General features: G+C 53.9%; 1 protein-coding gene and 1 long non-coding RNA gene across 6 annotated transcripts; one reads left to right on the forward strand and one right to left on the reverse strand.

Moving 5' to 3' along the window:
• The first annotated feature begins 12,677 nt into the window (after nt 1–12,677).
• HAND1 (heart and neural crest derivatives expressed 1) lies at nt 12,678–14,219 on the forward strand. The gene is made up of 2 exons (XM_031597924.2): nt 12,678–13,286; nt 13,771–14,219. The coding sequence occupies exons 1-2, from the start codon at nt 12,783–12,785 to the stop codon at nt 13,870–13,872; spliced, it is 606 nt and encodes a 201-aa protein (XP_031453784.1). The 5' UTR covers nt 12,678–12,782; the 3' UTR covers nt 13,873–14,219.
• Nucleotides 14,220–14,300: 81 nt separating this feature from the next.
• On the reverse strand, nt 14,301–20,156 carry LOC149915909 (uncharacterized). Of its 5 annotated transcripts, XR_016471308.1 has the most exons (7): nt 19,815–20,156; nt 19,343–19,621; nt 18,249–18,321; nt 17,952–18,096; nt 16,427–17,864; nt 14,746–16,242; nt 14,301–14,624 (listed from the first exon to the last, which is right to left on the reverse strand). It is a non-coding gene; the product is annotated as an uncharacterized LOC149915909 (long non-coding RNA). The 5 variants fall into 5 exon arrangements; XR_016471307.1 differs by lacking the exon at nt 19,343–19,621 and having other exon boundaries at nt 17,952–18,321; nt 19,815–19,908; nt 20,077–20,156; XR_016471304.1 differs by having other exon boundaries at nt 17,952–19,621; nt 19,815–19,908; nt 20,077–20,156.
• Between the last annotated feature and the right edge of the window lie 44 nt (nt 20,157–20,200).

Raw genomic sequence — 20,200 nt, forward strand, 5'->3', positions numbered from 1 at the left:
AAATGTAAAGCTGGGGCTGAACAAAGTGCTTTATGAATTACAATCTGAACTTTTGTGAGGCTGGGGGTAGGCATGGGGCGATGGCATCGGTGCTTCGTTTCAGCTGTTTCCCAAGGAGATTTCATTCCTCCTGTCCCAGAGATGTTCCCTCTCTGCAATGAATTCACTTTCTGTCATTTAAGGAGTTAAATCAAAAATGGTTCAAAGCTGGAAGGTAGTTCCTTAAAAACAAAAAATCCCAAACCTGCTGGAGTCACCTAAAGCACTTCTCAGTGTCCTTAGGATTTTCTCTGCTTTTCCCATTGCAAATCCACAGGACCCTGTGATCCCAATAAAGGATAACCCAGGGTTCCTGTGCCATGGAAACCCATGGGTCCTGTGCCCAGATTGGCTGCAGCCTGGGCAGGTGCACAGCTCGGGCTCAGCCCCGTGGTCAGGGGTGAGTGGAAAACAGCAGTGCTGCAGAGAGCAGCAGAGTGGTCAGGGAATGCTGAGGGCTGCCTCCCCTTTGCTGCTGTAAGCCTGTGACAGAGTTGCTTTTTCAAAAACTGCTTTTTCTCTGCAGCTTCCTGATAGCAGATCTCTCTCTGGCTGCTAAAAAGTGGGAATACTGCAGCATTCTGGGGGCTAAAAACTGGGAATATTCCAGCAGTTGGGGGTTCCTGTAAAGGAGAGCAGCCCCATCTCCAAAGCGAAATAACCCCCAGCACACCCTCCCATCACACAGGGCTAGATGATTTTGTAGGAACACCCTGCACATGGGTTGTCATTGCTGTGCAAAGCTGAGCACCCAGTCTGCATTGCGCAGAGCCTGCAGCCAGGCTCCTGTGCCCTTGGTGGGACGGAGGCAGCGACTCCTCAATCCTTTGCCCACTTAAGGCAGGCTCCTCTCTCCAGCCCGCGCAGGGCATAGCTGAAATGCTTTGGGCTGCGTTCGGGCTCTGTGTTTCCAACAGCAGCCAGAAGCAAGAAGGATGGGGTCTGCTTTGTCTCAGCACCCACACACTGGGGGTGCAGTGATTCCTTTGGGATGTGGCTGAACAAAGCCCTGTGCAGGAGCCGGCTGCTCCGTGCCACTTGAGGAGGGATTAAGCCTACACACCCGATAAGGGGTAGCGGGGTTATTTCCCAGCCCAGGTGTCAGATTTGCTTCCAGCTGGGTGTTGTGCTGAGTCCTGGGATGCTCACGCTGTGCACTTTATTCCTGGGGAGCTGCAGTGAATGCATAGCTCATGTTTACTGCATGGGACAAAATGATGGGGCAGGTGTGAGCAAGGGGCAGCTGCTTGTGCTGGTGCAGTGTGCCCCAATTCCCAGCAGAATTAGAGAAAGTGAGTGCTGCTCTGAGCAGTTCTGTTGCAGCCTCGAGCACCCCCTGCATCACTGTGTGCAGGACTTGCACCAGGGCTGCTGAGGTTCTGTGGCCATGGGAAAAAATCAGCTTTTGTTAAAAAAAAAAACAACAAACAAAACCAACATTTTGAAAAGCTTTCAATGCGATCACTTAAAAAGGGGTGTGTGTATGTGTGTGTGTGTAAATAATTTTAAGTCAGTCTCAGGAGCATAGCTGGCCTGACTCATGGCTTTTTTATGCATCACAACAGTGAATACTGTAAAACACACTTCCAATGTCTCCCAGGGCCTCAGAGTGTTCCAAAGCATCAATTACCCGTGCGCTGTGGGCAGGAGGGTTTGTGTGAACCCTGTTACAAAGTCACCCAGAGAACTGTGCCTCCAAATCCCCTCTGTGTGCCGATGGCTGGAACTGATTTCTGCCCGTGCTCCGGTGCTAGTAAATGTTTTAGCTTAAAAACATGGAAAACCATTAAAACCAGCCCGTGTGCACTTCTGACAGAGAAAATCCCACACAGATGGACTGCATTGAGCCATGAGCAATTATTTTCTGGTGTTCCCGTGAGCTAATGAGATCATCAGCAGTCCCCAGTGGCGTCGGTTCCCTGAGCATCCATCCAGGCTCCTCCTCTGGGCTCAGAGCCCCATAGGGCTGCAGGCAGCATCGGGTGCCCATCGCTGTGCCATGCACTGCCCGTGCACACCCATCTCCCCGGCACTGCAGCTTTATCAGCACCAGAGCCCTCGTTACCCTCCTGCAGAGTAATGCTGCAGGCTCGGCCGGTGCCTTACAGGACCACTCCCTTAGACAGAAGCTGTTATTGTCCAGATGAGGGGTTTGGAATCTTGCAAACACAATCCTATCCTCAAAGGGAATCTCTTTTGCTGACACTTCTCAAGACAAAGAAACATTTCGGTGGGGTTCGGCTGGCTTCCTTCACCCCGGGGCATTCACGGCGCTGCTCCTTTCTTCTTCCATTAGGGAGGGCAGCGGGCACAGCTCAGGACCCCTTCAGCATCACCGCCGTGTTCACACTGTGCCCACTGCAAAGCACCACGGCGCTGTGATGTGCGGTGCCGCCGCGGGTCGGAGCGGTGCGATGGGACGCAGCAGCTGTTAGAATGGAACCGGCGCGGTTAACAAGCTGCTGCACAGACTGGATTACGGCGTGCACTCACCCATAGTTCATTAGGGCTTCGGAACGGGAATCCACGAGAAGTCATGAAATACGATCTCCTAATCTCTCTTAAGCAGGAGAAGCCCGGCTATAAAGAAAATACCTTTTAAAAATACCCGTGAAGTGAATAAATCTCTGCTGGACTAAAAGGCACCGAGAGCCGAGTGCTGCAGAGGGGACTCTGCTCACTGGGAAAGGGACTCCGCGCTCAGGCGGGGAACTGAGTTCTTTCTGGTTTCCACCCATTGGAAATAGATTTGCAATGGCTTTTTTGGGGGGGAACAAAAAAGAGAATAAAAGGCATGAGTGGGAGGAGGGGTGAGTGCAGCACTTCTGAGAAAGCCAGGAGGAGGGAGATTCTGCTCATCCTGGGGAGACGCACATTCTTGTGTCCCTCTCAGTCCCAGCTGCCCTCCCTGAGCCTGGGGCTAGAAATGTCACTTATTGACAGGAGCAACACCCAGCACCACGCACCACTGAGGGCGTCCTCTGATTTTGGGACAAACAGACAATCCCTGTGAAGACCCCTCATCTCCTCTGAACCATCACTGCCCTTATCAAGAGAGCGTTCAGTGCACGATTTACTGAGGGCTTCATTAATACCGGTGCAGCTGGGATAGCTCAGGGGCTTAACCCGAAGCATGTGCTGCTCCGGCCGAGGCTCTCCATGCACCGTGCACATCTGGCTACCGCCCGCCCCTTCCAGACCTTTCTTCTCTCCACGGGCACACGGGTTATCTGAAGGGGAAGGAAGTCTGCAAGCCAGCTCTGTCCTCCGGGGCTGCTTCATTCCTCCGATCTCCCAGGGGATGATTTGGCAGTAAGGAGCGTCGCCAAAAGGAATGTCCCGTGATGGACGGGGCTTAACGGGACACCTCGGCACGCACCGCCCGGCACAGCCATCCCCAACCCGTCCCCAGCAGCAGCATCCCTGTGCTGGTGTGGAGAGGGGATGCTGGGTGGGAGGATGCAATGTATGGGGCTGCCCGTGCTTGCACGTGGGATGCACAGGAGGATGCCCATGTCTGCATGCAGGACTCACGTTCTCCCACCAGACACCTCTATGCAGGCACTGATACCTCTCTCTGGACGCGCAGGCTATGCAGACTCCAAATGTTTGACAGAGCAGCATACGTATTCCAAACATTGTTTGATTCATGTTTTAAAGTCCCACTTGCAAGCATACTTCCACAGCTCGGACATCAATCACTGCAAATATGTTCTTATAAACAAAAGCAATACAGACTGACTGTCTCTCCCACCCCTACCATATGCAGGTCAGCGGGCAGCACCCCGAGGAAAGGCTTTTTCCAGTGCATCTGAGTCCACCTCTGGCAGCAGCCAGCACAGGTACCTTGGGAGAAAACAACAGGAAATCTATTCCCAGGGACACGTCTCCACCCAAGGGCATGGTAGCACAGGATAAGACAGCAGAGTCCTCCACTGCTGCCGTGGGAGGGTTTGGTCCCATTGCACCCAATACCCACAGACACACATAGGGGCAGAAGTGGAAATGCCACAGCCAGGACAGGGATGTCCCAGTGCCCAGAGTTTCTCCATGCACGGTTATTCATGAGTTCTTTTTAATCTTCAACCCTTACTGTCTGATTATGGTGTCTAATACCTGAATGTTAAGAAATCTCTGCTCCAGATTCATGGATTTTGCAAAGAAAACCTCAGCTCAGGGCACTTCATGAAGCACAGGATGCTGCCGGTAGGCTTCTCTCCCCCTCCTCTGCCCTCTGTTTAGGAAAAATAAATAGGAAAGAATCCAGCGGCGGCGCTTCCCTCGTGCCTTGTGAGATGGATCGGCACTCGCGACCGCAGGAAAAACGACCCAATGTGATCCAACACAGTGCTTTGTCCTGAAATGCTCTGCTCCATATAAATAAATGGCTCCTCTGGAGAAGGGTGACACATTCCAGCTCCAGATGGTGACACTGACGGATGTAATCAGGCTGGAAGGTTTAATGGGAACATGGCGCTGGTGGAGCCAGCAACGGGAAATTTATGGGGGATTTGACAGAGGAAGAGGAAAAACACCAATGGCTGTGGTGCAAGGAGTGCAGGATGGGCCTGCAGCCAGCTCAGTGATGTGATGTGTTGGCCTGGGTGGTGTGGGTTGGCAGCAGACTCCTGTTTCTGTCCATGTCCCTGCCCATGGTGGGAGGACAGTAGGACAGTGGGCAGCAAAGGGGTTCTGGTGCTTTGCCACCTGGAGAGAGCAATCAGAAGATGTCTGAGTCCTGCACTGCCTTTGGGAGTGATCAGAGTCCCATCCTTGGGATGTTCAAGGCTGGGCTGGATGGGTCCCTGCGCAGCCTGATCTGGTGGCTTGGAACCTGATGGGCTTTGAGGTCTCTTCCAACTCAACCAAACCTATGAGTCTATGATCTCCAACAGGGAAAACCCTGCTGTGAAGCTGAGTGTGTGCTGAGATGGGTAGGACCTTTCCAACCTTAATGACTGTATGATTCAGTGACAGCATCCCTCCGGGCCTGAGCTCCCCCTCCCAGCTCCATGCAGAGCACCCAGCCACCAAAAGCCTCAGCCATGTGGGTGACTCAGGTTTTGACCATCCACAGCACTGTAGTGTGAGAAACTGGCCAGCACCCAGCCTCTCCAGTCAGACACACAGATCAAGGATTCCCCTACACCCTTCCCTGCCCTACAGCCTCGTGGCTCCTGCAGCATCTCTGTCTGCATCTCGAGCCACGATGGCCCCAGATAGCAGCAAGCTCTCAGCTGCAGGGCTGCAGGGCTGATCAGCGAGGAGCCAGCCCTGTCTGCACCTGGGGCTCTTCCCCAGTGAGGCGTGCAGCCAGTCCCATCCTCCGGGCCAGGAGGGGGGAAAATGTGTCATGCTACTGCAGGGAGCCTTCCCGGGTTTCTTATCAGCACAGGAAGAGCTGCAGCTTAGGGGCAAATAGGAGATGCTTTGCCTATTGCAGAGTTTTTTCCTACTGGTGCAGGCATGGCTCTCCCCGGCTGGACCCCGCGTCCCATCTCCACTGTCTGAGCCCCCGCAAATATGCTGGGGAAGTTCCATTTGTTTGGTATGGATGTGTGTGAGAGAGGGGGTAGAATCAGTCTCCTTGTCCCATATGCTAAATAATAACATCCATATGAAGAAAAACAAGAGCGAAGCAGGGACGGGACCAGCAGATCTGGCACAATCAGAGACGGATCAGCTGCGAGGCGCGGGGGGGCCGCTGCACACAAGAGACCCGGCCCAGCTTGGGTTTCGGCTCTGGTTAATGACACTGTAAATTAAGGCTGTCATCTTCAGAAAGGATTTTTCTTTCGGTTTCGGCTCGAGAAAACAACATCAACAAGCCTCCAAAAGGGCGATTTTGCTGCCTTGCAGCCCCTTGCAAACCATTGGGCTTGCTCAGACCCATTGGCAGTGATTGGCATGCTGCCCCTTACACTCAGGGTGCTCTGTGTTTACATATCTATATGGTATCTATAAGGTACTGCTGCCTTAGCAATCACTGGGATTACTTTAGGGGTAATAGTGGAAAACTGACATTTAATGGAAGGATCTTGGTGGCATCTCCTTGGGAAAGTCTGTCTGTTCACTGTGGGGTGCCCTAATCTGACCCACAGTGCAGCTGCACCACCACAGGGCTCCCTGTGTCCTCTGCCAGCACTGCCTGCCATGGGCAGCAGGCAAAGCACCGTCGGTGCCCCTCTCCTCATCTGACTTCTGTACATCCCCGGTGCAATTATGGGCATTTACAGTGCCGAACAAACAAACCTCTTTCTTTTACCCCAGCAAGATGCTTCCTGCAGAAATGGCCGTGTTGGTTGGTTTGGTTTGAATTTTAAGGTCTTCTCAAGTGGAAAAGTTGGTTTGCACGGAGCCACCCCTAATGCTTCCCAGCAAAGTTTAACAGCAAACTGGAGTTTCGATTAAGCACACTTTACTAGGGATGGCTTGCTCTCCCTTCATTATCACTTTCTCGGAAGCAAGGATCCAAAAGCAGAAATGTCTACAGCTCAGAGCAAAGTATTCCATTTCTTTTTTGAGAATTGTGGGTGGGGAAAATCAGCATTTTTACAGGAGGAGCTGGATTTCAAACCGTTTTGCTGCAGTGAGGGCATGCAATAAAATCATTGCTCCATACAGATCTTTTCACTTTTCCATCTCCAGCCCATCCCCGGGTGGGACTCCCCATATCTGCAGTGCTGCTCAGCACCCGGAGCCACACACAGAGCCCACAGTGGGGTCACATCACGACATGGACTCACAGTGCTTTTCCCACTGTGTATCTCAGGAGCGCATTCCAGCGCTGTAGAATGGGATAAGGCTGGAGCAAGCAGCTGGGACAGCCCCAAGCAGTGCTCCCCTCCACATAGCACAGGTTTGTGCTTATAAAAGCAGCGGTGGCGTGGCCGAGGTTTGGGTACAAGCTGTGAACAGCAATGATTTTCTGCACAAAAACTTGCTTTTTTTCTTTTAACCAAAGGAACAGCCGCTCTGCAAACCTCCAGATTTCCATTTCTTCTCCCCATTTGTTTGGCCATAGACCAAAGCTCAAGGAAACAACAAAAATAACTGACCCCCAGCTCCATCACCACCTCCTCCCCCAAAAGCTTTCATCCTAAAAAGGAAAATATTTGCAGTCCTGCTCAGGCTGCGCTCCTGCTTCTGCCACCTCCCATTTATAAAATGAGAAAAGAGGGTGGAAAAAAGCACTAAAATTATTTAAAACCCTCGGATCCCAAATAATTCTCAGTTGTGAAAAAGTCCTAACAGACGCCTGTTAATTTTTAACTCTCCAAAAACTGAGTTTCTTTGGTTTTTTTTCCTCTGCTTGGATTAGCTTCCTGCCTCCGGCTCTGGAGCCCACTGGCTGCTTTAGTACATGTGTGGCATCTGCCTTTTCTCTGCTTTATGCACGAGGCTTCATCTGAATTTTTTCCCTCTCTGTGTTTGAAGAGCTGCATGAGCTGCTCTTGCACATAGGATGCCCATGGGGAAACCTACCAGTTTGGGCTGGAAAAGCCACTTCTTGCTCTGACAACTGGGAAAATGCACCAGGTTCTGAGCAGAGATAAAACCAGAGCTTGTGGGACACGGGGTCCCAGAATATCACCATCTTCAGCAATCTGATAACTTAGGGCAGGAGAATCTAGCTGAGCCACACAGCTGAGGTTGACCTCCAGATTTTGGTATGGAGCAGGATTTGGGGCACCTTGGAGGTGTTGGGCTACCCCATGGGAAAACCAACCCCACTGCTCCCCTGCAACACTGTGAGGGCTTCACCCAGGGCACTGCTCTGATTGGATGTAAGAAACTTTTCCTCTCCCAAAGAACAGTGATGCAGTGGCACTGCTGCCCAGGGAGGTGGGGTCACCATCCCTGAAGGTTTTTGAGAACTGTGAGATGTGGCTCATGGGGTTTAGTGGGCATGGTGGGGATGGGTCAGCTGCTGCGCTTGGTGATCTTGGAGATCTTCTTCAACCCCAATGACTCTATGACTCCCAGTGCCTACAGTGCAGCTCAGTGCTATCAGATGCTCCTGGATGGTGTTGGAGGCCTGTGCTGCTTCCATCCTTCCTCACTCCAAAACCTACCTGGAGCAGAGGAGCACCCTGTGCCCAGCAGCTGCTGCAGCTCAGCCTCTCCCTGAGTGGGATTCCAGCCTGTAGCCCCTCTTCTTTTCCCACGTGTGTGAGTGTGAGCCGACCCAATCCTGCTCTAACATCAGGGTGAACGCTGGGAGCAGCTCCAACCCCAGCAGTGCAGCTCCAGCCGTGCCCCAAACCAGATGCTTCGGCCGAAGACGCCAGGAGCTGCCTTAATAAGCGATTATGCAATCCTTCTCGCACGGAGGAAATGTCTTTCCCAATCCCCAGCCATTAGCAGTTGGCTTATGCCCTGGAGCATGACATTTTAGAGCCCTTGTAAATTTGCTTCAGGAGTGGAAAGCGTCCGGAGGAGGGGCTGGCGCTGGTTTGTGTCAGTGCCGACACCAGGGGGTGGCTTTGGCCACTGCTCCCTGCCGATGGGCGGATGGCACCGCGGGTCCTACATCAGGGCTGGGGGACAGCAGTGCCACCCCTGCCCTGACCCTGAGGTTCTGGGGCTCTGCACAGTCTCTGCATGGAATTTGGGTGGAAAGACCTGGATTTTGGGTAGAAAAGCGCCTCCTGCTTCAGTGCTCCAGTTTCTCCTGGAGGAAGAATGGAGTGGGGCAGAGAGGCTCTCTGTGCACCTGGGCTGCGACTCGAAGCTCACGGACCCATTTTTCCATCATCACGAATTGTGTATCCACGGCAGGTAACGAAATGCAAAGAGAAAATCCCTTTGTGGCACATCCCCCTCCACCGAGCTCCCTCATTTCAGGGTGAGTGAGGCTCAGAGGGAACGGCTTTGGGCTCAGTGCTGTCACTTCATCCCTTTCTCCTATTGTTCGCATCCCAACATCACTGCAAACTGACATGGGACGTCTTTGGGGCTCGGCCGTTCTGCCCCGCTCCGCCGGCACAATGAGCCGTTGTTGATTTGGCCGCAGCAATTTTCCAGGTTAATTTATGGCCGCCACACCCCATTAGCGGCAATAAATGTGGAGCCCGGTTTTGCCGAAATCGTGAGTTACGATTTTTCAAATAAATACATTTTCCTATAAACCAGCGCTGTGTTTAGGTTGAGTGTTCCGCGCAGACACATCCATCTACATAAAATACACAGGAGAGGAAGCTGAGCTGTGACTCCGCTCTGATGACATAAAAACTTCTGTAAACACAGTTGTCATTTACAGCGCGCGCGGAGGAGAGGGGAAAAAAATAAACAGCGAGTGCCTGGCGCATCCCTGCAGGAACACATGGAAAATTTAATAATCTTTTTTCCATAAAGCTTTGTTTTCGGTTTGATTTATCCAGACAAGGCAGTGCCGGGTTGGCCATAAATAGATTGTGTTGCTGGAGGGGGAATGGCTGAAGTGGGAGTGTTGTACAGAGGGGGTGGGCAGCACCAGGGCTGTGGGACATCGGTGGGGTGACAATGCCTGGGAGTGGGGTGACAGCGGGGCAGCAAAACTGGGCACTGCACCCCACTTCTGTAAGCACAGCACAGCTCGTGCCTCAGTTTCCCTGTGCTCTTCCCAAAGCCTGGAGCAGCAGCGGTGCTGGGAAGGTGCTGAGTGATGATTATTGCAGTGGTTCAGGAGAGTGCTATAAATATCCGGGGGCACCTTCAGACACAGCCCTGCTGCCCCGGGGGGGGCTGGCACAGCCCTGCTCTTTTGGATGCTGGGTTTGGGGTAGCTGGGGTATGACCTGCTTGAGGAGGGGCACAACTTGCTGGGGGTGGGGAGGCATTGGGGATGGATCCTGCCCAGCTGCACCCCAGGGTGGGGATGCAGCCGGGTGCCGGGATGCTGCGGGGAAGACAAGGGGAATATTTTACGGGGCTGCAATGTAAACAGAGTTGGAGCAGAGCCCCTTTTTATGGAGTCCCTGTCCTGCCAGGGCATCTGCCAAGGCCCTGATTTACACTCCTATTTAGATAAGGGAGCAGGGGAGGGGGAGCGGAGCTGGCGTCAAAGTCACAGCACAGCCTGGGCCGCCGCGCGCCGGGAGCTGATAAGGGGCTGCCCCAGGGTTGGGGCTGAAACCACAGCCCCTGTGCAGGGCAGGTGATGGATCTGGGGTGTCGGGGGCCAGCGATAGCCTCACCCCACCGCGATGTGCAGGATGCCTTTCTCCAGGCAGGATTTGAAGGAAAACAGGTGGGGAGAAGCAGAGTTCCTCCCGCAGTATGAGCCATAAATCCCCTAATCTGAACCGCTTGCCATTTCCCCCCAACACAAACGGGAGATGCAAAACTTAAAGAAACTCACCCAAAGTTGGAGAAGTGCTAAATTTGGATGCCGTGACAAAGGCAGCCTGGTTTGATTTAGAAGGTGTTGGAGTGAAAAGGGCTCCAGTTTTATTATTTTATTAAAATACGAAAGATTAGAATGATTTTCCAAAGGAAAATCAACGCAGCGATCCCATTATTTGCTCAGCTGAATCCTTCCAGCGTGCACAGGGACTGCTGTCAGAAGGGGAGTACAGGAAGATAGTGCATGGGCTGGGGCTGAGCTCAGGGGGTCCAGTGTTACTCAGTGCTGCAGCACCCATATCCCATGGGATGCAGCTGTAAGAAGGCTGCACACAGCAGTGCTTTGGGGGATTTGGGGGGACGCTCTTCTGCGTGACCCCAGTCTGGTGATTTGCTGGATCAGAGCTGTTTTAGGGCTGGGAATCACCAGAGGGAGCAGAGCGCTGTAGCTGTAGCTGATGCTGTGCTGGCACAAAGTGAGACCCGATGGCATTGGCACCCCCCAGCCTCATGCAGGGCTCAGGGATCCCACCCAGATACCGGCACTTGGGAGGAAATCGGGGGGTGGAGGGGACGCATGACCTACCCAAGGCCCGACTTAACGGCGGGGTAATCACTAGCAAATGTGTGCAGGGTGCTTGTTTAAAGCGGGTGGGGAAGGGGGGGGGGTTGCATCATCAGAGAACAAAGCAGGGGGTGAGATGGGCCCCCCCCAACCTCTGGGGCCCGGCAGCAGTGGGAACCCCCTTGCACCCTGCCCCACTGAATGGGGGGGGCCCAGAGCCCTGCCTCCCGCCTCTGCAGCGCGTCTTGTAACAGCTAACGATGGAAAATCCAAGGCATTTAAGTGGCTCCCGAATCCGCCCGGGAACCGTGATTGAGAGAAGTCAAATAAAATTTGTCATCTTTAAAATGCAGGAGGACGTTAATGGTGTGTTAGCCCGGATGATTAATACAAGCGCCTGCAAACAACCCTTCCAACGTTTCCACCCTCCGCTGCAAGATGAATCGCTGCAAAACTCCGTTAATCGCTAACATACCTCGGGCCCGAGCCCCTTCCTGCCCCACTGCCGCCGTCACCACCGCAGTGCCCTGCTGTCCACGCTGGGACAAACTGGGGCCGGCCCCGGTGCCACCCGGAGCTGTCAGCTGGGGAGTCATCAGCCAGGGCTGAAGCAGCACGGCTACAACAGGGCTCAGCCTGGGGATGGGGGAAGTGCAAGAGCAGCACTGGGACCCCCCATCTTAGGATGGGGAAATGCAGGGCACGTCCCCACGCACCCACTGCTCTGTCAGAAATGTGTTAGTGTGCATGCACAGGGCAATTTCTATGTATTTGTATCTGTAGGTGTGTGTTTTCTGTGCATGGGTGTGCATACGTGTGTATGCGTGTGAATAAATATGTGTAAATGCACATGGAGAGTGCAGATATCTATGCACAGGATACATTGTGGGTGTGTGCAGGCCACGTAACACATATGTGGTGGCATGATGTGTGTGTGCAGTGCATTAAATGCATGTGTGTGCGTGGCTGCAGCTAAGTGTGACCCAGTTGTGTGAGCAGTGCATGCACGTGTGCCTGTTCGTGTGCAAGTGCTGTACGTGTGCTTTCCCCGAGTGCACTTGCACACATCTACGCAACACATCCGTGTGCTGATTGTGGATGTGCAACATGCTCCCTGCATGCAGGGCTCGCATGCAACAACCTGAGGGTCCAGCACCACCATCCCAACACACACAGCCCAGGGGTGCTCCCTGCTGTGCCCTCACCCTCCTCCCTGCATTGCAGCACCCTTGGCCGCACCGCTCTCACTGGGTCGGGTCCTGCCTCCCCCGTCCTCCCCACGACTTCAGCTCTGGGGAAGCAGAGCCCCCTGTGCTCCTCAGTGCCCACCCGCCTGCCGCACCCCGCAGCTGCCTCCATTCCCCCGATGGGTGCTTCTTGGGAGGGGGCGCGGATATCCCGGCCCAGGAGAGGGAAGAAGAGGGGATCACGAAGGCTGCGGTCCCCCTTTGGTCACCGCTCGCCCCTTTTTCCACGTAGGGAGGGAGGAGAGCGAGCGGCGGAGGTGTGAGCCCGAATAAAACGCCCCTCCACTCCCCCCGGGGCCCCCGAGCATCCTCCCCTGCCCATTGGTTCCTCGGTGGGGGGAGCCCCGGCCCTATATAAAGGCAGAGCCGGGAGGCTCCAGAAAGGGTTAAAAAAAAAAAAAAAGAAGAAGAAGAAGAAGGAAAAAAAAAAAAAAAAAAAAGAAAGAAAAGGAAAAAAAAAACAACCCAGCCAACAACGAAACAACCCAAAGCCCAAAGGCACCACCGCCTCCAACGCCGCAGCCCCGGCCCCGCCGCCCGCCCGGAGGAGCGCAACGCAGCCCGGCCATGGCGCGGTGCTGAGCCCCGCGGGGCCCCGACGGACCATGAACCTGGTGGGGGGCTACCAGCACCACCACCACCACCACCACCATCACATGCTGCACGAGCCCTTCCTCTTCGGGCCGGCGGCTCGCTGCCACCAGGAACGCGCTTATTTCCCCGGCTGGGTGCTGAACCCGGCCGAGGTGACCCCGGAGCTCCACGGGCAGAGCACCGCGTACGGCCCCGCCGAGTTCGGCTCCGGAGGAGCGGGCAGGCTGGAAGCGCTCAGCGGTCGTTTGGGGAGAAGGAAAGGAGTCGGGGGTCCCAAAAAGGAGAGGAGGAGAACGGAGAGCATCAACAGCGCTTTCGCTGAGCTCCGCGAGTGCATCCCCAACGTGCCCGCCGATACCAAGCTGTCCAAGATCAAGACGCTGCGCCTGGCCACCAGCTACATCGCCTACCTGATGGAGGTGCTGGCCAGGGACAGCCAGCCCGGAGAGCCCGAGGGCTTCAAGGCCGAGCTCAAGAAGGCCGACGGCCGAGAGAACAAGAGGAAACGGGAGACGGTAAGCGGCGGCCGCGGCCCTTCCCCTGCGCTGCCCGACGGGAGCGGCGGGGCTGAGGGAAAAACCCTCCCGGCACTGCTGGGGAATTGCTTTTCCCTTTAAAAAACAAAACAAAACAAAAAAAAGGAACAGAATAACGTTGGGGATTTCGGTGGAGGAAAGGTCGGGATTCGCGCGGACGGCACGGGGCAGCGGCCCGAGGGCTGAAATCGCGGCGGGTCCTTCGTTCCCCATCAGCCGGGCCGGATCGGAGCGGGGCGGCCACGGCTCTCCCGTCCGTAACGGGAGGAACAGATCGCATCCTATCGTAATAGCAATAATAACTGTAACGGCAGTAATAACATTAACAGCAACCGTGATCATAATATCATTAGTAATAATCATAGAAGAAAAAAAGGAGAAAAGCAGACTCCCTATCCCGGGGCTGCTAAGAGCCGCTTTGCTCGGCCCGGCTCTCCTCTCCTCACCGCTCTTTTCTCCGCAGCAGCCCGAGGTGTACTCGCAGCCTTTGGCTCACGGAGAGAAGAAGCTGAAGGGCCGCACCGGTTGGCCCCAGCAGGTCTGGGCTCTGGAACTGAACCCCTGAGCCCCGCTCCATGTGCAATGCCGTCGGGGAGGAGCGGGGGGAGCAAAGCGGGGCCGGGTGCCGCCGTTCCCCCCCCCTCTCCCCGGGCTCCGTCCCCGTTTTGAAGCCGTCCCCGCTCCCCCCGCCGCCCGCAGCCCCCGCCCGAGCCGGGCCGGGTGGGATCGGTGTTGTTCGTTCGCTGTTGGAATAGCGGAGAAACCCCGACCGCGGCCGAGAGACTGCGTTGAAACTACCTAAGGTGCCTCCGGTACCGCGCCTGGGCCGGGCGTTCTACCTCAGCTCTGCATGACCACTTCCCGAGGGACCGGGCGCGCCACACCACGTATTTAAAAGAAAACAAACAAACAAACAAACAAAAAAACCCCAAACCCGGAATAATTAAAAAAAATTAATAACAATAAAATTTAATCTTTATGCAAACGATCCCGGGTCCACCCGCTCCTCCTTCCCCGCCGGCTGCAGAACCGCGCTGTTGGTTGTTGGATGGGGCAGCGGGGCACTTTTTTGCAGTTCCCCGTCCTGCAGCCCCCGCCCGGTGCGTGGTTCTGGGATGCACCGCAGCGCTGTGTGCGGGGCGGCACCGCGGGCTCCGTTCCATCGCAGCGCTGCACGGGACGGCGCTCCCTGCGGTTCCCGTTCCTCTCCCCACTTGGCAGCTCCTCGCACGGCTTCTCGCAGCGCTATGGCAGGGCTGAGCCCTCCGCAAAACCCCAAACCTCCTCATTGCAGCCTCTCAGTCACGGCTCCTTGGGCTGCTCGGGGCAAAACCAGGATGAGAACGCCATTAATTCATTGTAGGGTTAATACGAGGGCTTAGCTGGGAGCATTCTAGCTTCTATTTTCACTAAAAATATATCAACAAGGATGCAACACCTATAAATCGCAGACGTTCCTATGAGGATCGCTGGTTTAAGGATCACAATGTGTGTGTGCCTGGATCTGTATGGCCGTGCTGTGGGTACGGATGGTGTAAGGAAAGGTGTGAGATGCAGCCCCGGCCCCTCCAGCCCCACCGCAGCTTTGTGCCCGAGTAGAGCCATCCTCCCGCTGCACTGCTTTGTATTCACATTATACAAAGTTCCACATGGCATCGGATCTGAGAGTTAAATCAGGAGGGGGCCCTCGTAAAAACAAAAAGAAGAAGAAAAAAAAAGAAGAAAACGTATAGAAAAGTGGCTGGCAGTGTCCTATTTAAGGTTGAGTTTCACCATCCCTTATGGGGCTGCTTTATAACGTTCCCAAGCTGTCTCTGGACACCACGCAGTGCTGTGCCATGATGGTGCAGTCTGAGCTCCTCTTCACACGTTCCAGCCACTCTCCCTCACCCGTATGGCATCGCACGGGGCTGCCCCATAGCGTGGGCTGGGAGGAAGGGTGATGGATGTGTGGACAGTTGTGTTGCAGAGGAGTTGTGCAGCAGTGTCCCCGGTCCCAGCACTGCACTCTCATCACCTGCAGCCTGGGCACACTGTGCCTGCAGCCTTACCGAAAACCTCTGCTGCTGTTTCTCCTGTGGGTTTTCAGTTCTGGCAGTGGGATGCCCAGCACTGTTGGTGCAGCTCCTCAAGCACTGCTGTTGGGAGCACAGTGCCTACTGGCAGACAGCATGTGGGACATCACTGCCACACACACCTCCCTCATGCCTTTGTGGATTTCTGAGTAAAAATGCTGTTTCCACATTCACAGCAAGGAGATTTTTCAGTGAGATTAGATCACAAAAATGAATGCTATATGTTTCCTGTGCCCTTGTGGTGCAGATGGGCTGTGTGTGTGTGAGCAGCCTGGCGTGCAGGGATTGCTGAGCTGGGGAACAGCAGCTGCGGGACATCCTGACAGCGGGCAGGCAGCTGCGTGCAGCTCCTACCTCACGCATCCCCTTTCCCACCCAGCAACACGTACCGAGTGGCAGCTGGGCCGTCAGCTTTGCACTTTCGGCCACCTGATGGCACACCTCACACTCGACCCTGCCGTGAACTTGGTGCTGCTGGGACACGACAGCTCCCAGCACGGGGCTGTGGCAGCTTGGGGAGAAGAAAACGCCCCAGGGCAGCACCCTGTGTGCTGCAGTGCCTCCACTGGGATGCAACCACCGGGAATGGTGGAGTGGACCCTGACCAGACACAGGTATAGGAGTTGGGCAGCAGCTCTGTCGGGTCCTTCTCACTCCATCCCTGCACATCTGGGGCTTGGAAGAGTCCTCTCGTCCTTTTGCATACTTCTGCCAAGCTGAGACCCCGCTCCTTGTTGTTGTAGGTATTTATGGGCCTGTTTATCTGATCTCCAGGGAGCCCGCTCTTATCTCAGAAGCAGCGACGGAAGGGTTACGCTGGACAGCTCAGTAGACAGTATGGAGCCAAATAAAATACCAATCTGACAAAAAAAAAAAAAAAAAGAAAGAAAAAAAAGAAACACCCAACTTCAGCCCCAACCCCAGCTCAGCCAGAAACAAAAGGGGACCTGGAGCAAAACAGTGAGGTCAGGGGGTGCTGTGCACAGTGTGGGAAGGGGAGCGGCACCGATGCACTGGTGCAGCATAGGGAGATGTATGGGGTACCTGTGGGTACCATCAGCAGGCTGGAACTAAGCTCAGTGCTGCTGCAGCCTCCAGCAAGAGCCACACAGGCGCACGGGGCAGCGGAGCTGTCCTCTAAGAGCACTGAAAAAGCAAAAGCAAAAGGACTTTTTTAAAAACTCAGGGCTTTGGTGACCTGCACTGCAGCAGAGCCAACCCCAGCCCCAGCGGCAGCTCCCCCTGACGGTCACGGCCAGGGCCAGGGCAGATGCAGGGGGATGGGGTCGGTGATGCAAGGCAGGGCTGGGGGCAAACCCTGTGCCATGCAGCCCATACCCACCAGCAGTCAGCCCTGGCCTGCAGGTCAGATGCAGCTCAGCCAGCACAGGATGGGATGTCTCCGTGCAGGAGGGGACCCTATGCCAAAGGGAGGGTGTCCCACTCACCCCTCCCAATCCCCCCCATCACTGCCCCCTCCCCAGCCCGCACCCCAGTAATGACCTGCTCTTAAGGAAGCGCCTGACAGTTGTGGCCATTTAAGGTAGCCCCAGCCCCTCTCGGGAGGGGTAATTGGGTCATAATTTGTTTTCGGTGTCAAGATGGCGTCAAAGATAAGACAAAAATCTCCAGGTTTGGGGGCTAAAGAGACAGGAGAAATCCTGACCCGAGGCCGACCTCAGAGGAATGGCCACAAGCTCCGGTAAGGAAGATGGCAGGTGAGAGATTTACAACTGGGGCAGCTTTTTGATCCTCTCCCAACACTCGGAGCCGCTGAGCCCAGTTGCCGGCTCCCGGGTCAGACTGTCTCCTGCAAGGACTGCTCAGGTGGAAGGATTCTGTCCAGCACAGGGCCCCTCAGCTGCAATGTTCCCAGTGCTTTTCCTTGAATCTCCACGCTTGTGGAGCCACGTGACTGGAGACCCACCTAAAGGGAAGACTTGTTCCCAAATCATAGCTGTAGGCACAACCTCCAAGCACAGGCTGACACTGCAGGTAGAAGGCAGATAAACACTCTTGCTTTTGTTTATTTTTAAATAAATCCACACTCTCTGGCTTTGCACCCCTCTGACAGTCCCCACTTGGATCCACCAGCACTGTGATCCGCCCAGGCTGCAATTCCCCATACAGCCAACAGTGCTGGAAGAAAACCAAGAACAACACAGCCTTCCCAAGAGCATCCCTGGCACAATGGACAAACTGCAGTTCCGTACCCTAAACCTCTCCAACACCACCAGCCTGCATTGCTTCACCCCATGAAGGATCCATCTCCAGCTGGGAGAAGTGCACATTTACTGCTCTCACAACACTCACATGCTCGGGGTGGGGTCAGTAAGTATTCTCCACAGCAAGCATCCTTACTTGTCAAGTTCCCTTTTTTTCCTCCCTGTTTGTTCTTTTGCATGAGGAATTCAGGTCCTGACCACCCTGAAAGACTTCACAGTAACCACAGAACCAGGGGAATTTATGGTGTCACCAGCAGCTGAAAGGAGAGGAATCAAGAGGAAAAAGGATTTTTTTTCTCAGTCTGCAGCTACCTTGACAAAAGTTCTCATGGCCCATAACTGACCTGCAGGAGCAGACTGGTTGGAGTGCCTCAGCTGGGAGCAGCATCCCAAGGTGAGGGGCTGGGCAGCTCTATGTGATGAGCTGCTGCACAACATGTGTCAAACCAAAAGCTCTCTCAGCTGTTCTCCTTCCCTTTCCAAGTGCTCCTGCAGACCAGCCCAGCTTTTTATGTGAGGGTCAGAGCTTACATCCAGTAAATGGTGAAATTCTTGGAGGGGGGGAAGGAGGGTTGTGGGAATTCCTTCCATTAAAAAGGTAGGTTTGGATCAATGAGGACATCAAACTGGTGGGCACCTGCCTTGCGGTCACTGCTTTCCCCTGCATGGGCAGCTGTGCTTTCACCTTGGTGCTCTCTGCTGAGGAAGCAGATCCTGGAAAACATTCAAAAAACAATTAAGTAAAAGCATATTAGGGGGCTTTGAGGTACTTAGGAAAGAAGCCAATGCTGCTTGCAAGGATAAGAGATCTCACTTGGCAAAGTGAGATTGAGTGTTGGCAGAGTTGCACAGTCACCTCTTATTGGATACAAGGAAATAAATTAAAAAATAAAAATAAGAAAAAAAAGAGCAAACCCAAGCCCTGAGGCTCTTCCTCCACCCTCAGCCTGCTCTGCTCAATCACATCTCTAAAGCATAAAACCATTAAACGTATATTTGCATTTTTCCCCAGTCCTCTGTGCTGCCCTTTCTGCTGAGGAGCGGAGAACCGGAGCCTGGTTTCCATCAGCACAGCAAGGAGGCTGCAGGAGGGCTCACACAGACAATCAGACATGTTCAATTTCAATCTCCAGCAGGGAAAAAAACAGAACAAAACAAAACAAAACAAAAAACTAACAAACCAACCATTTTTATGGTCTTCTCATCCCACTGCACTTCCACTATCTGACGAGCCCAGCCAACCCTTGCCCAGCAGCCACCCTGGGGACAGCGAGCTATCCCCAGTCCATGGGCACCCAGCACAGTGTGCTAACACTGCCCTCGCACGGCAGCTGGGAGCACAGGAGATAAGACGGTCTCGGCCAGGGCTCTCAGTCTGCTCGCTGCTGTTTCTGAGTGTAAATACACGAAAAAGAGACTGAGTGGATTCCTCCCTGGTTTTGGAGCATGAAAACTGTGGGTTGCTCGGCGAGGAGCCAGCATGAGATTAAGCAGCATTATCTGTGCAAGCTGCAGATTCATCAGCAGTTTGTTTCCAGCACTGGATTTTCCAGTGCACCCTGTGTGCTAAAGTTGGCATCTGCAAAACTGCTGTTTGAAGTTGTTCTCCCTTCAACCCTGCTGCCTTTCCCCCATCAGCTCCTCGTTGTGCTGGCAGAACCCACGCTCACGGCTTTGGGAATGCAAATTATGCAGCTTTTCCCTTTCCATTGGGGTTTGCTGCCCTTGTCCTCACCTGAAGATCTTTCCCTGACACCTCCTAAAAATGCTTGGCAACATGCAGGTGACGTCCTGCAAAGTTTCTACTCCTGCTCCTTGTGACCTCTGGTCTTGTCTTCTTCAGCTGAAGGTTCCCCAGCTCTCCTGCAGCACGCTGCCATGCATGCAAAAAGATCCTGAATCTTTCTTCAGCCTTCCAGATGTCCCCAAACACAGGCAGTGAGGACACAAGGACTTTTCTGGAGTGCCAGCTCAGTTCCTCCCAGCTCTCCATTGCGTTACAGACTGCTTTTAGCTAAGAGATTAGATTCAAACAATTACTGATCGCTGATTTTGCTGCACATGATAACTCGACAATGAAAAATTCAGGTAATATATTTTGAGTGTAAAGCTCTCAGCATTCTATAATTCTTCTCTGTGATAGTCCAGGAGTCTGAAAAGCTATGCTACAACGTCTTTCCTGGCTAAAAATCAAGGCATAAACATACCTGAGACAGTACCAGCAGAGACTTAGGAAATGCCATGACACGCTTCAGGAGAAAAAGTATTCCAGCCACAACTTCTGCCATAACTCACTTCTTACTGTAGCAAAACACAGGAGTTGTCTTTGCTTACAAGGATGATGATCAGGATAAAGAACAATACAGGAAAATGAAATGAAACAGAGCTCTGCATGGAAGACAATCTCTCTGCTTAACTGATTTAACACTGTGACGTCACACGTTAGCATTGCTCTGGAGCAGCACCCACCTTAGCAGCTGGGCTGTGAATCAGAAACACCTGCCACAAAACGTCCATGCAAAGCAAAGTGCCAGTGGTTCTGGAGCTGAAAATGCTAAGAGAAGAAAAGCAAACACAAAAGGGAATGTAGGCC

The sequence above is a fragment of the Phasianus colchicus genome, chromosome 15 (assembly GCF_987193195.1).
Source record: "Phasianus colchicus chromosome 15, bPhaCol1.hap1.1, whole genome shotgun sequence".
Classification (NCBI taxonomy): Eukaryota; Metazoa; Chordata; class Aves; order Galliformes; family Phasianidae; genus Phasianus; species Phasianus colchicus.

Bases quoted from the DNA above. Each gene is read 5' to 3' on its own strand.
- HAND1 (XM_031597924.2), top strand. From the start codon at position 12,783: ATGAACCTGGTGGGGGGCTACCAGCACCACCACCACCACCACCACCAT. The intron at 13,287-13,770 runs GTAAGCGGCGGC...TTTTCTCCGCAG, and splicing joins ACAAGAGGAAACGGGAGACG to CAGCCCGAGGTGTACTCGCA.